The 14,213-nt window shown below is 35.4% G+C and overlaps 2 protein-coding genes across 7 annotated transcripts; both read left to right on the top strand.

Moving 5' to 3' along the window:
• The first annotated feature begins 942 nt into the window (after positions 1 to 942).
• On the top strand, positions 943 to 5,761 carry LOC115971253 (calcium homeostasis endoplasmic reticulum protein). Of its 4 annotated transcripts, XM_031091043.1 has the most exons (5): positions 943 to 1,161; positions 1,907 to 2,448; positions 2,554 to 2,938; positions 4,415 to 4,683; positions 4,776 to 5,761. In XM_031091043.1, exons 2-5 carry the CDS (start codon positions 1,911 to 1,913, stop codon positions 5,534 to 5,536), a joined length of 1,953 nt encoding a protein of 650 aa, XP_030946903.1. In that variant the 5' UTR covers positions 943 to 1,161; positions 1,907 to 1,910; the 3' UTR covers positions 5,537 to 5,761. The 4 variants fall into 4 exon arrangements, with proteins under 4 accessions (XP_030946903.1, XP_030946900.1, XP_030946901.1 ...); XM_031091040.1 differs by having other exon boundaries at positions 1,907 to 2,938; XM_031091041.1 differs by having other exon boundaries at positions 1,847 to 2,938.
• Positions 5,762 to 7,086: 1,325 nt separating this feature from the next.
• Positions 7,087 to 14,213, top strand: LOC115971794 (UDP-galactose/UDP-glucose transporter 7). Of its 3 annotated transcripts, none has more exons than XM_031091836.1 (9): positions 7,087 to 7,441; positions 7,547 to 7,732; positions 8,124 to 8,229; positions 8,328 to 8,573; positions 9,227 to 9,337; positions 9,458 to 9,616; positions 13,219 to 13,362; positions 13,596 to 13,789; positions 13,942 to 14,213. In XM_031091836.1, exons 2-8 carry the CDS (start codon positions 7,692 to 7,694, stop codon positions 13,758 to 13,760), a joined length of 972 nt encoding a protein of 323 aa, XP_030947696.1. In that variant the 5' UTR covers positions 7,087 to 7,441; positions 7,547 to 7,691; the 3' UTR covers positions 13,761 to 13,789; positions 13,942 to 14,213. The 3 variants fall into 3 exon arrangements, with proteins under 3 accessions (XP_030947696.1, XP_030947695.1, XP_030947694.1); XM_031091835.1 differs by having other exon boundaries at positions 7,088 to 7,417; positions 13,918 to 14,213; XM_031091834.1 differs by having other exon boundaries at positions 7,088 to 7,441; positions 13,918 to 14,213.

The following is a 14,213-nucleotide window of genomic DNA, read 5'->3' as shown; positions in this document are numbered from 1 at the left end:
GATTTAGTGGGCTTCTAGGTTTTTGTTGCGATTTGATTTTGACTGGGTTTTAGTAGTGGAGCGTGGTTGGAGGTGATGAGCTTGAAAAACTCCAGCCATGAAGGTTTAGAAGGAGAGCTTGGTGGTCAGCCATGGAGCACGGTGTGACATGGGTTGAGGCAGAGAGAGGATGAGAGGAAAATAGGGGCGGTCCTAGACATTTTGGGGCGTAAGGCGAGAACTAAAAATAAGACATTTTTTATACTTATATATTAATTAAATTAATGTTTATTTAATATTTTTATATTATATTTTTCATCATTATTTTCATTTTCTTATAAATTATTTTGAAGTTCATTATCAAGATTTGTTGTATTGCAAAATTGAATATCAATTTCTTCTAAATTATTTTGGTGAATTTTTTGCTCATTTGTGATATTTTCATCTAAATTTTGTGTTATATTTTGTTTATTACTAATAACAAATTTATCCATTGATCATTTTTGAGACTGAATTAATTTTTCTTATTTTTTTCTTTTTTTAAGTTTTTCATATCCAGATGCATATTTTTTAGTAGACATTTCTAATAAAACAATATATTTATAAAGATTAAAATAAAAAATAACTTTCAAGTGTAGGGCAAATGAGAAATATAATTTGATTTATATAAAAAGTATTGTTGTAGTTTACTGAATAATAAAAAGTTTTTAACAATCTCAACCTGTATAAATTAAAAAAAAAAAAATTAAGCACAAGCATAACAAAAATTTAAACACAGCCATAATACTAACACAAGACTTATTAATAAAATCCACCCCAAAAAAAAAAAAAAGAAAACTTAAACTTGAAGGCCCAAACTTAACGCCCAGTCCAGGGAGGGTCCAGGCAGCTATAATGATAAACTGATAAGTGATAAACAAAGTTAAAAAGCAGCCAGGGAGGGCCCAAATAAACAAAGTTACCATAAGTTCTTAACAAATAAAATGGAGTGCCCTGTGCCCAAATATTTATAATTTTATACCTGATTCCCGAACCTCAGAACCTGATACGGTGAGGTGAGCAGTTGAGACTTGAGAGAGGCGGAGAGCAGGGAATCAGAGAGAGGCTGAGGCAGATGAGACCAGACTGAACAGTGGAGACTGGAGACTAGAGAGAGGCGGAGAGCAGAGACTAGAGAGAAAGGTAAAATTTTTAGGGTTTTGATTTGTGATTGTTTTGTGGTTAATCTCTTAGACCGGATTTGTAGTTTATCTGGTCAATGATTTTGTTTAGAACCAATGTTTAATGGGATTTACCAAATTTTTTGTTTTTTTGGCTAAAAGGATGTGCCAGATTATTTTTGTAATTCATTTGAAACTAAATTTTTTTTTTCCCGGTTCTTTTCTAAAATTTTGGGGGCCTTAGGCAATTGCCTAACTCGCCTAAGGGAAGGGCCGGCCCTGACACTTAGCCTTTAAAACCCAATTGAGTAAACAACATAGTTGGGGAGATGTATATTCTGTGTTCTTCTTTAAATGGGTTTTTGGTGAAGTATATAAGAAGTGTTTATAAATCAAAATTAGTTTCACATAGAAAAATGGGGTTTGCTAGTATAACGGCCCAAGGAAATGCGCTAGCCACATCTGTGTTATACCCAAGAGAATTAGTTCAGTCACAATCGAGTCTCCTTGTAGTTCCTAGATCAGCCCATGTCAATTAATAGGCAGTCAACTAATTCAATATCAATCTAAGGCATCATAGTTAGTATCGAAACAATGAGACGTGTTTCTCTGGTTATAATTCTTGTTTGTTTTAAAACAATGCCCATATCTCTTGCCATATAATGATTTTTTTTTTTTTTTGGTTGGGGTGTTTATGTTTAGTGTAGGTAAAGTTGAACATTGTCACAAGGGGTGCTGAATTTTTTGTTAGCTGATTCATTCTACAGGGTGATGGATCGACAGCCTCATGATTATGCATCGGCTTCTGCTATGGCATATGCCCAACAGCAGCGACAACCTCCTAACATGCAACAGCAGCAACAGTTTGGATTTCCTCCACAGCATCAACAGTTTCCTCCATCGGTGCACGGTCCTCCTTTCCTACCCCCACATCCTTCTCTCCAACAATTCCCTTATCACCACCACATGCAGCAGCAACCACAGCAGCTCCATCCACATCCTCACCTTCTTCATCTTCAGCAGCAACAGCAGCCACAACAAGCTTTCCCTCCACATTTAGCCCCTCCTCTCGCTCCTCCGCCTTTTCATGGACTATACGATGCCCCTCCACCTCCAGTTTCTCCCCCTTCTGATCCAGAGCTCCACAAGCGCATTGACAAACTTGTTGAGTATTCTGCAAAGAATGGCCCTGAATTTGAAGCTATGATTCGTGAAAAGCAGCAAGATAATCCTGATTATGGCTTTCTTTTTGGTGGGGAGGGACATGCTTACTATCGTTATAGGCTTTGGTTAGCTACACATGCTCCAGGTGGCCCCTTCAATTCTCCTTTTCCATCCTCTTCTATACCTATGATGCATCCTCCTAATCCCATGATGAGTCCATCTCCTTTAAATGCTCCTCCAATAAATACAGCAGCTGCAGGTGTTGGGGCTTCAGCATCAATGTTGGGTGCTCAAATGCACCAACCTCCTTTCCCACCATTCTACGACCAGCAGCAGCACCATCAGCATGCTCAGACTTTTGGGATTCATGGTCGACCAGATTATGACCAGTCATCCAAGTCTTTCAGAGGTCTTTCCGGACCACTTCCATCCGATGTTGCACTGGAGCTCAACAATGTGCTGAATAATCTTAATGGTACAAAAGAGTCAATTAAGGGTGCCAAAATTTGGTTTATGCAGAGATCTCCTTTTGCACCTGCTCTGGCTGAGGCACTTAGAGACAGGATTTTTGTCCTAGATGATTCTGAGCGGCAACTGCATATAATATACCTTGCCAATGATATTCTTTTTGACAGGTATCATTCTATTGCTGCATAAATCATGTTATCTTACAGACTTGTGATTGCTACTCACGCTTTCCTGACACTTTGTTCATCAATTACTTTTTTCTTGCTTTACACTATGTCTGATAGCTCTTTCTCTATGAGTCTTTTCATTTATGTGATATTTCATTTATTTTTTTAAATGTTGTCTTTCTATGGTTATTTTGGGGAATACTTCCAAGAATACAATATAAATTTGTTTGTCTTGCAGTTAACATTTGCTGTGTAGGCAATTAAGTTTAACAATATGAGTGCCACAACACACACAGAGAAGCCTTTAGTTAGCTATTTTATTTTTTATTTTGTATTGACTTTTAGTTTTGTTCATTGCCTGTTCTCCATAATGAAATGTGAAAAGTATTAATTTTTTGATCTTGGTTAACATAATTCTAGGAGCTTTAGTAAATGAAAACAATAAAAGCTATATATTTTCCTCCTTTTGTGTGTCTGTGTGTATTGGTGGTGGTGGTGGTTGGGGGGGGGGGGGGGCTGTTTTTACCTGTATTCCTTAGGAAGGCCTGAAGGCTATCTGATTTTGTGTTGGTGAGATTGTTGTCTGATTTGAACAAGAATCCATCGAATTTGGCCTGGGCATTCCCTTGTGACATTGAAAACAAGGAAATTGTAGAGAATTAATCACAAATTCTTTGGACCTTAGTTTCCTTAACTGGAAAGCTATTAGTTTATTTGCACCCTTGTCCATCAACATAGTATGGCTGTATAATTTAGATTCTATAGTATTTTACTAAAAACCTCAGTAACCCAAAATCAGAGGCTCCCTTAAGATAAGTTCAAGCCCTCAGAGTTGGCTGAGTGACTCTTCAACTTTTATTTCAAACTAAATAAGTGTCAGCCTGAATTTAAATCACGTTGCTTGTGGTAGCCACCCCTGGGGATATGTTCCAGTCATTGTGAAATTGGGTATATGTGGGTTGGGAGATTTCCAGGGAAGGGAATAGTAGAGTGCTCAAAGAGCTGCAGATACTTTGACAACCAAAAAGAAAGAGTAGAAAAAGCCCCCTCCAGATTTTGTTCCTTTTTATTTGGCTCAAGACTTTTATTTGTAAGTTACACACACACTTGGTGGATCTTGAACCCACAATCTTTCTCTACTTTGTTTATTTAAAGTAGATGTTTTTGCTTCTAAAAGTCCATCAAGTACTTTGTGGTACTCAATTTTTTTTTGAATTGAAGGTTCCTGTGGTTTATGGTACAAGTCCTCACCACTTCCTTTCTTGCAAAATGACCTTTTTCTTTTCTTTTTCTGTTATTTTTTTTTTTAAAGAAAAAAAAAAATCTTGCATGCAGTTGTATTGTTCTTAGTCAAATTATGGGATATTAGTTCTAATTTTATATTTTTTTCTTTGCTGCAATTTCTTTTAAGCTTTCTATATATTAAATGTTCCCGTATGCTATTTTCCCGATTCTTTTGCTTTGCAAACTTTGCAGCTTACAGAGGAGGACAAGCCCCGATTTTGATAATGAAGCCCACGCATTTAAACCTGTTTTAGGTTCCATGCTTGGGAGGATTTATCATAACCCTCAAAGCAAGGAGGAAAACCAGACAAGGTTACAGAAAATCTTAGAGTTGTGGGCTTCTAAAGATATTTATGATCAGAATACTATCGATGCACTTAAGGCTGAGATGATTGGTGGACCACCAACTATATCTTTCCCAGGGCCTCCTACAATTAGTGGTTCAGCAGATCCAGCTGCTGGTAAGCTATGCCTGTGTGTGCGCGCACGCGCGCATCTTGCAGTTCTCACATTGTCAATGCTAGAAATTTCACTTAGTTTTCTTTTCATGCAGGATTGCCACAGATATCAAACCACAATATCCAACAATGGCAAACTGATAGGAGCTTATCAGATCAAGAGCATCTTGATAAACATGCTGCCTCTGCCCAAGTCATCCCACCATCTGTAGTGAGCCAGCAATTTCTCCCTAATTCAGTCCCTGCTGGTGCTTTTGTGGGATCCATGTCCATACCATCTTCTGTTCAACCAGCAAACCAACAAGCTGCGCCCCATTTATTGCCGGGTATGACTAGTAGTGGTGAAAAATTGCCACCATATCCTTTATTTCCACCTGGTCTTATTCCTGGAATGGTCAGAAAGATGCAGATTGGTAGCGGGGTGCCTTACTCTCCCATGAGCCCTTTGGACATACCAACTGTAATACCTCCATCTACTGTACCTCAATCCGAAATTCTTGAGAGAGTGTCAAAATTCTTCAAAGAAATTGGAGAGGTTAACCCTTCTGAAGGGCCCATTAATTCTGATTCAAGAGATGAAGATGATGAGTACAAGTATGACAGAGAACCTCAAGTACGAAAAGGAGGAGCTTGCATCCCCCCTCCCCCAAACCTGCAACTGGACCCAGAGACGGGGACTTATGCTGATGGAAGTGTAGATCGGAAACCAGGATCAACTAGCTCTGGAAGGCTGGGACTTGGGGCCACAGCTAATCCAAATGAGGTGAGTCAATATGATGATGTTTATACATCTTACAGGAAACAAAGAAGCACCACGTATCACTCATCCATGAGTGCAAGAGCTGCTGCCAGGTAGAACTCATGCAGTTATTTGTCATCAGAGATTGTAAAATAAGGCTGAATTTGAATGGTTTACCTGATTTTGAATGGCGACTTGACGTGGAGCGACAAACTTAATTAACCTATGGTGCCATCTAGAATTTTGATTTTGAGAAATGTTAATGTTTTCATGTACTAACCAGATGTAAACAGTTTGACGTATTGTTAAATCATACAAAGTTTCTTTTCATCTAAAGGATTTTTGGACTCGAACTGAGATGGATGATTTATGACCAAATGATGTACCTATGTGGCTATGTCACTAGTCACAAAAATTAGTATTTCCAGTGTAGGCTGCAGAAACTGTGTAGCATAGCTATAGTCAATTACGTAGAATTTGGAATTTATAGGCTTTGGGGTCTGGAGGGATTAGAAAGTCCTTTAAACCCACTATGTTTACTTTAGTTGTCCCAATTTGGTTGAAATTGGATAGGAAGAGATTATGGTTTAATGAATTTTTATGTATTTCACATTTTATTTTGAAACAAAATAAAGTCAATCAAACTAAACTTATCTAAAGAAATATATTCGTTCATTTTTTTAAAACATTTTGCTCTCCCCATTCCGAGAAACTATATGTTATAAAAAAGATACCAATATACCATGTAGTCGTGTAATAAACCAATAATTTAATAATATCAAGTATACAAATAAACCACATTAGAAACTTTTGAATCTTTTGATTTTGAAGAAAATGGGGGAAACATCTAAAGTTTTCTCCCATTTTATTCAAACCAATTTCATTAAAAGCAAAAGAGGATGCAGAGGCTCTTAAGCTTGAATAGAAGGATATCAAATGAGGAAGAGGAAGATTAACACAACACCATTACACAAATAGCAGATTGCTTGCACAACCCCATCAGACAAACAATGTTATTACAAACACAACAACTTTCACAACTATTTTTTACAACATCTGTACTAGCAAATTATGATAATGTAACATCATTTTCGCATAAAAACTATTACTGATATTATTTTTATTGTACACTAATCACAACTTGTCGTGTAAAATAAATTATGAAATCACTTTCTAGATTTATGATAAGACAAACCCAATACTTTTTTTTTAGATAGAGTTTCATAATTTATAACATCCGCTTCTAATGATTGTGCTCTTTATTATCAGACTAAGATATTAATCAGTTTTTAATATAAGGAGAGATTGAACCACAAATTTCTTATTCATCAATCCGATTTCGGTTTGCAATAAATCTTATAAATGATGCAAGTATGTAACACTCTAATACACAATTATATGTTAGATTAAGACAATAGAATATTTCTTATCAAAAAAAAAAAAGAAAAAGAAAAAAAGAATAGAATATTTTGTCCACCCAAAATAGATCCGCCTGTCCAGCTGGCTTGTGTCTTGATACCACCATCATTTGTCCTCAGTTCCCAAAGGTTAAAAAAAAAAACAAACAAACAAACAAACATAGGTTTATGGGGTCCATTAGCAATAATTAATCAGAATAAAGATAAGCATAAAAAAATAAAGAAAGTTCCAAGAGAGCCTCAACCTTGCTCGGCGTATCCGCAACAACATGTCACCTATACCGCATCAGATGGCGATAGCCGATAGCTTTTCCAAATTTCCAATGGAAAAAAATGCTAAAGCCATTTCAACAATCCCATGTGAATGTGATTACCATCACTCACTCCCAAATCCAAAAGTCCCACAAGACTCACTCACCCAACTCCGCCAACTGTTTTTTTTATTATACACCCACTTTGTTTCTCTCCCACTCAACACTATACTCCTTTACTTTGACTCACATATAAACTGTGAAACCCTTACTTATTAGATCTCAAATTCACTAACCCATTTTTTTTTTAAAAGAAAAAAACCTCTCATGTAATTTTCAATCCATAATATCAGGTTTATTTATTTATTTTATTTTATTAATTTTTTTTAAAAAAAAAATCTAATCTCGTTTTCGTATTTGTTCTTAATTTCTTAGTTTTGATTTTGATTGAGTGGCAGTGAGTTCGGGCATAGGCTATAATTGGAGCTTTCTGTTTTTTGATTTGATGGCGTCACTCAAGTAACAGAAGAAACCGTTTTTTCAATATCTCGATCTCATAATCAATCATCACCATCATCATCATCATCATCGTAATCATCGGCCATGGAAAATCACAGTGATTCTGAAATAACTCCATTTTTGAGGTCCTTTCTTTTACATACATACAAACAAACACGTGCTTATAGATATTTATTTGCTAATCAGTGAATTTCAGCTCAAGCGATTTTGGAAACTTTTTTTATTTTTATTTTTAAATTGATTAATAATAATAAACAGTACTGAATTTCAGTTCAAGCAATTCTACTGATTAATTATTCTTCGTTTAAATTTGGCCTTTTTTTGTGCTTGATTGTTAAATTGTCTGTTAATATCAATGGCAATGCGGTTCGGGTAAAATAGAACAAAATTGATTCCTTCATATGATTTTAGTTATCTTATCTAATCATTGTCGAATCGAATTGTTAATCACACTATTTTGTTTCTTAAATTTTCTATTGGGAGGGTTCTAATTCAATGATATTTGTGTCAATGTAGTTTATCTGCAGCCATTTCATATGGGATTGCTTCGATGGCGATGGTTTTTATCAATAAGGCCATACTTATGCAGTATGCACACTCCATGACTCTGCTCACCTTGCAGGTATCGACTTTGTAAAAAGTTAAATATAGCACTGTCTCTCTTTTGCTAACTTTGCAATTTGCAATTGCATTGATACACTCGTTATTCATTTATCGTAGCAATTGGCAACAGCAATGCTCATACACTTTGGTCGAAGAATGGGATACACAAAAGCCAAAGCGTTAGATATGGCCACGGCCAGAAAGCTTCTCCCCATTTCACTGTTTTACAATGCTAATGTCGCGTTTGCATTGGCAAGTCTGAAAGGAGTTAATATCCCGATGTACATTGCGATAAAGAGACTCACACCCCTAGCTGTACTGATCGCTGGATTCTTTTCGGGAAAGGGGAGACCCACAATACAGGTCTGTGTATTGTGAAACTGCTTTCATTGTAGTTTTAGAGTTTTTGACTCAATAAGATGTTAATGGTATTGACCAAATTTTGTGTTAACATTGTACACTGGGATGCTTAACATTACTTCAACAGCATAAGCTTATTTGATTCTGCATACAATATTGATTTCATGATTATAATATAGTGCACTACATAGCTACTTATGTTTTAATAAGTACAAGCTTAAATACTTTTAACGAGCATATATGACGTTCAAGCATCATATCCTGAACAAATTTTTGGCATTCAGGTGAGAATTGGGACAACATAGTTCTTGCATTTCCACGAGAAAAGCATGTCTACAATGTTGTACCCAACTAGTTGTTGTCTGGAAAAATTGTATTCTAGTTTGGATCTTTTAAAATTTACATTATCTAACTAAGCCCAACCCAACTATCAATTAGTCTGTTAGTGTTGTGTTGCATTGCCTGTACTGATCTAAATAAAGAACTTAAATGTTAGATTCAGTTAGTAATTTCTGTTTGTTATAAATGCAATGGCTGTTTTTTTTTTTTTGGAATCTTTGATATTTTTCGTGTTAAAACTGAGCAGATAATCTTCATGGCTATTAAATTTGAATAGTTGGTTCTAATCTATCGATGGCCTCGATATCAAATGTCAGGTGTCACTTTCAGTAATATTGACTGCTGCTGGAGTTATCATAGCTGCTCTAGGAGATTTTTCGTTTGACCTTTTTGGATACAGCATGGCCCTTACTTCTGTTTTTTTCCAGGTTGGACTTTTATTTTTTAACTATTACTGGATATGCTTTAGTTTCAAAACTGAGAATTTTTTTGGAGCTCATAATTATGCATGCTTTACTAATGGAACTGCTTATTTTAAATGCATGCAGACCATGTATTTAGTGTTGGTAGAGAAGTCTGGTGCAGAGGATGGGCTTTCATCAATTGAGATCATGTTCTATAACAGCTTTTTGTCCCTTCCATTTTTGTTATTTGTCATCATAGCTACAGGAGAGTTTCCAAATTCTTTAGCACTATTATTTGCAAAGGTCAGAATCTAAATTGGTTTTCTTTATGTTAGCATTCATTCTATTTTTTTTTGGAAAGCAATGGATGCTTGGGCATGAAATAATAGTCTACTTAAGAATTATCTTGTGAATTTTTATACTAGAAGAATTATGATGTGCATAAATTCATAGTCGTTAAATCTAATGCATGCTGACTGCTCCTTCTCTGATGCATTTTTTTCCCATGTGGACAATATAGGATATGATTGGTGCTTGAAACTGGGTCCATGTGGATAAGGAGCCAAATTTTTTCATGTATAACACTTTAAGGATATTCTCTTTACTATTGAGACTAATTTGTATAGGATCCATAGTCTTCTATGTTTGCTCAAAGCTGGTGATGGCATAACTATAGTATGGTTAGAAAAGTAATATCCTCTTTGGAAGCCTAAGGTTATGGTAAAGCCCAGGTTTAAGTGTCCATGGTAGTTAATTAGGTTTTTATATTTTATTTGGTTATTCTAGAGTCAAGGCTATTGTAGTAATTTTGCAAACGTTGGGTATGGGCAATAGTTGTGGACCTTGGGTTAGTAAGAAAATCTGATTTAGTTATGGGCCTTTACGTGCAGGTTTTGGTTCAATTTAATTAGATTTGGTTTACTAGTCAAAGTAGAAGTCCTAGTTCTACTAGAAGTTAAGATTTAGGATCTATACAAGTGTGTTATTGTACTTAAACTAGTTATAATTGATCAATAAAATATTGAGTGTTCTGACTTTTGAGTGTTGAGGCACATCTGTAATATGTAATTTCCTGTACCCCAGCACGCTTCTTGTGTACTGGGGGGTCTTTTTTCTTTAACAAAGATTTCTTATTGAGGCACATTGGCCTTATTGTTCTTTTTCCCTTCCATTTCTCTTCTGCCTTTTCTTCTTTTTCTTTCTTGCAGTATTGCTCATGGATATTGTTTACACACATTGTTCATAGATTCTGAAAAAATTCAATTTCTGTTCCTCCCCCCCCCCCACCCCTCCCGCAACCTGAAATCAAATATTTTCTCTTTTCTGCTACAACCATACTCATCTTGAACCCTAACTTTCTTCAACAGTTGTACTCCCTAGACTCACAAATTCTCCTAACCCTAAACAGCAATCACAATCTCATGTATACAAATTCCCAATTTGTACTATGTCAGCTGGTTAGTGCTTAGTGTTTGTATATATTTCTCATAGATGGTCTCAAACCCAGAAAGAGGAGGGTTGCAGTGGGTTGATGACCAATGTAAAATATGGTCACTTTATTATAAATAGATCCTTTACTGTCTTCTATGTTGTATTGTACCACAATATAGTCTAAGATATTATTTAGTTGTCCTTTTTTTTTTTTGATAGATAAAGATTGGAATAATATGGTTGTCCTTACTTCTTATTCATAACATAGGGACTTGTGTCTCACACACCAGGTTCATGTTGGATCTTGAATTTCCAGCCTCGGCTTTTGTTCTTCATTTTTTTTCGTCCTCTTCCCCTTATTTTTTACGGTGTAATCAGTTCCAAAAGTTTAAAAACAGGATTTCAGTTATGATGTTTATTGTTTCTAAAAAAAAAAATTATGATGTTTATTCTTTCATTTTCACTTATTAAGTTATTATACATGAATAGACCAAGGAAAATAATTACTTTTAAATAAAATTTAACGTTTGCCTGCACGATGTCATTAGAGAACACAAAAGACGTGTAGTTTAGAGCGCACACACACAAGTATGTTATATTTACTTTCTGTGTCTTTGAATAATTTTCCTTACAATTTGTATTTAAAATGGATTTTGCTTAAGCCAATGAGCTCTAGATAATCTGGCACCTCCCTCCCCATATAAGTGTTAGGTGGAGGGTGAGCCATCGGGTGTGTGTGTGTAACTTAATAGAAAAAAAATGGATTTCACTTAAACTTTCTTTAGAAGTTCCATTTTCATTTTTATTCTCTAAAAGAAATGTATCACTTCTTTATAGCGTGAAAAAGTATGGTTTCCTGCCAAAGGTCTTGTAGCTGAATTAGCACATTCTCATGCACAAAGTGCTTGGGGATCTAGGGGAGAAAGGGTTCAAGCTGCAGGGTTAGCAGTATGTTGTAATTATCTCTAAAAAAAAAGAGAGAAAGTATGGTTTCCTGTGTTCATTGGGTGGCTATGTATTATTTAATTCTCTTGCTACCTGTTTAAAAATGTCCTTACCTTTTTACATGGTACAATCCTTGAGTACTGTCTGGTATACAGTGAGATGTGATGGAAACAACCTAAGTAGAGTTTATAATCAAGGAAACATATGGGTCTTTTTTGAAAATGAATTTTGGCCCCAGGAAGATTCTCCTTAAGTTTTGAATGATAATGGCTTTCGAATTGTTGTTGAGGTGGGAAATTTTGAAATGGGAGGTGGATTCTTGGTAATGGTGATGAGAGTAGTGAAAAGAAGAGAGTTAGTGAAGAGGAAGTGAAGAAACTTATAGAAGTGTATTAAGGAGTTGTTAGATTGTGAAGGGGGACAGGAGGAGCTTATGAGAAGTGTATAAGGAATTATTTGATTGAGGCATCACGGGTTTGTGGGGTGCAAGAAGCTTGTAGGAAGAAGCTCTTTAGTCTTTTGTTCTGATATCCTTAATACATTGCCTGTGTGCTTTAGGTTCCTGTAAAGCTTAGTTTTTCTTTCAATGAAGCATTAATTACTTATCAAAGAAGCTTGTAGGAAGAAATCATCAAAAGAAAGAAAGAGGAAAAAAGAAAAAGCATGTCAGAAACATTCAACATCAGTGTGTTGAAATAAGTAGTAACTAGAGGGGTACAGTGTGTACCTTTGAATGTGCAGCTCATGGGACAGTGTGGGTTTAATTTCCAAAATTTGGAACATTAAAAACAAAATTATAGGATGCACATTTCTGAGCCTGCAGACATGTTACCAACTTTCGCTGGCACTTCCAGTAATTGTGGTTGTTTCTTAGCTTAAGATAGAGATCAACAACATTCTATTGTGGCATTATAAAATTAAGAAATAAGGATGTTTCTAAATCATAACTGAAATTGAAAATTTGCCTTCAAAATAGTGGTTTATGTGAAACCCTATCTGATGTCATGATAACAGATCTATTTGGGAGAATAAATAGAGTTCTCCTGAAAAAGAGAGCCAATTTTTTGGTGTTATGATTTGGAAAACCTTCTAATAGCTTGAAGTTTAATAAGTGAATCTCCTAGACACTTACTTGCTCATAGTACATCATTGGTTATTGATAAAGTGCATCTTTGTAGTTTTATAGTTCTTATATACCATATACAATCCAAGTGCCTGGGTCTTTGAAAAGAGCACAAGGCATAGCACATTCAAAAGTCTGCCTTATTGGTCGAGAAATACGTATGAGTTGCCCTGACCTAGTGGAGGCGTAAAGATTTCAAGAATGCAGAGGAGAAGAAACTGAAAGTAGGAGGGGCTCATTTGGGTTCTTCTTTATGCTAAGATTATTAAATCACAAAAAATTGTTTTTTGTTCTGTTGCATTAGTGAAAAGTATTCTTTTTATTTAATGTTGTTGGCATATAAATGTAAATTATGAAATTCTATATAGCATTGATATCTAATGTTAAATTTTTTCTTAATATGCAGAGTAATTCTTTATACTTTTTGGTGATTCTTATTCTTTCATTGGTGATGGGCATCGTCCTCAACTTCACCATGTTCTTGTGTACCATAGTCAACTCTGCTCTAACAACAACAATAGTTGGAGTCCTTAAAGGAGTTGGGTCCACGGTATGCATGGAATATCCTCAGGCTCTATTTGTTGTACAGAAGTTTGGCGATAGGGAAGGAAAATTTAGAATTCTCAAACAACCAGCCCATTATGAAATTCTTGAGGGCATTAAATTTTCCTTCTGTTTTCCTGTCTTTACACTTGAAAGAGCATGTAGGAAACTGAATATGAACTATTCAAGTGCATATATCTGACATATACTTTCATTTATTTATTTATTTTTGCTTCTCAGACTCTTGGTTTTGTGTTACTGGGTGGTGTGGAAGTTCATGCTTTAAATGTGACGGGATTGGTTATCAACACAGCTGGTGGGGTGTGGTATTCGTATGCCAAATATCAGCAAAAGAAGAACAAACCACCGAAGTTAATATCAGATCTTGAGGCTCATAGTAAATAAAAGCATTATTGACTATTGAAGGATTGCAGGTGACCAACAGTTGCTTTCTGTTTCAACTTTCAGTCAATTATTTACTGTATCACTTATCAACAATGAGATCATCTTTTTATTTATTTATTTTAATAGTTGTTAGTAATGCATAACTTTACTTCAACAGCATAAACTTTATGGAGCTGTGCAGAGATGAAAAAGATTTATTAGCTTGGATACTTTGTTTTCGGTCATAATACAGTCAAGAAGGTTGATCAGAAAAGAGAACTTTAGTTATCAGTGTTTATTGTTGTAGATGATGGGGTTTGTACCCCACTGCTATTTCATGGGAAATCAATGTATATCATAGCCATAAACAATGTTAAATTTTTATCATCATGCAACCACAATACTTTCATCTTTTGGCCCATCATACAATTCCTTTCTATTCTGATGGAAAATCATATTCTTTTGTTTTTTTTT

Source organism: Quercus lobata, chromosome 12 (assembly GCF_001633185.2).
Source record: "Quercus lobata isolate SW786 chromosome 12, ValleyOak3.0 Primary Assembly, whole genome shotgun sequence".
In the NCBI taxonomy this organism is placed as follows: Eukaryota; Viridiplantae; Streptophyta; class Magnoliopsida; order Fagales; family Fagaceae; genus Quercus; species Quercus lobata.
This window is presented reverse-complemented; position numbering and strand designations above follow the sequence as displayed.

Coding starts and splice junctions, on each gene's coding strand:
- LOC115971253 (XM_031091040.1), top strand. CDS start 1,911: ATGGATCGACAGCCTCATGATTATGCATCGGCTTCTGCTATGGCATAT. Junction 2,939..4,414: donor AATGATATTCTTTTTGACAG/GTATCATTCTAT, acceptor CAAACTTTGCAG/CTTACAGAGGAGGACAAGCC. Junction 4,684..4,775: donor TTCAGCAGATCCAGCTGCTG/GTAAGCTATGCC, acceptor CTTTTCATGCAG/GATTGCCACAGATATCAAAC.
- LOC115971794 (XM_031091836.1), top strand. CDS start 7,692: ATGGAAAATCACAGTGATTCTGAAATAACTCCATTTTTGAG. Junction 7,733..8,123: donor GAAATAACTCCATTTTTGAG/GTCCTTTCTTTT, acceptor GTGTCAATGTAG/TTTATCTGCAGCCATTTCAT. Junction 8,230..8,327: donor TGACTCTGCTCACCTTGCAG/GTATCGACTTTG, acceptor CATTTATCGTAG/CAATTGGCAACAGCAATGCT.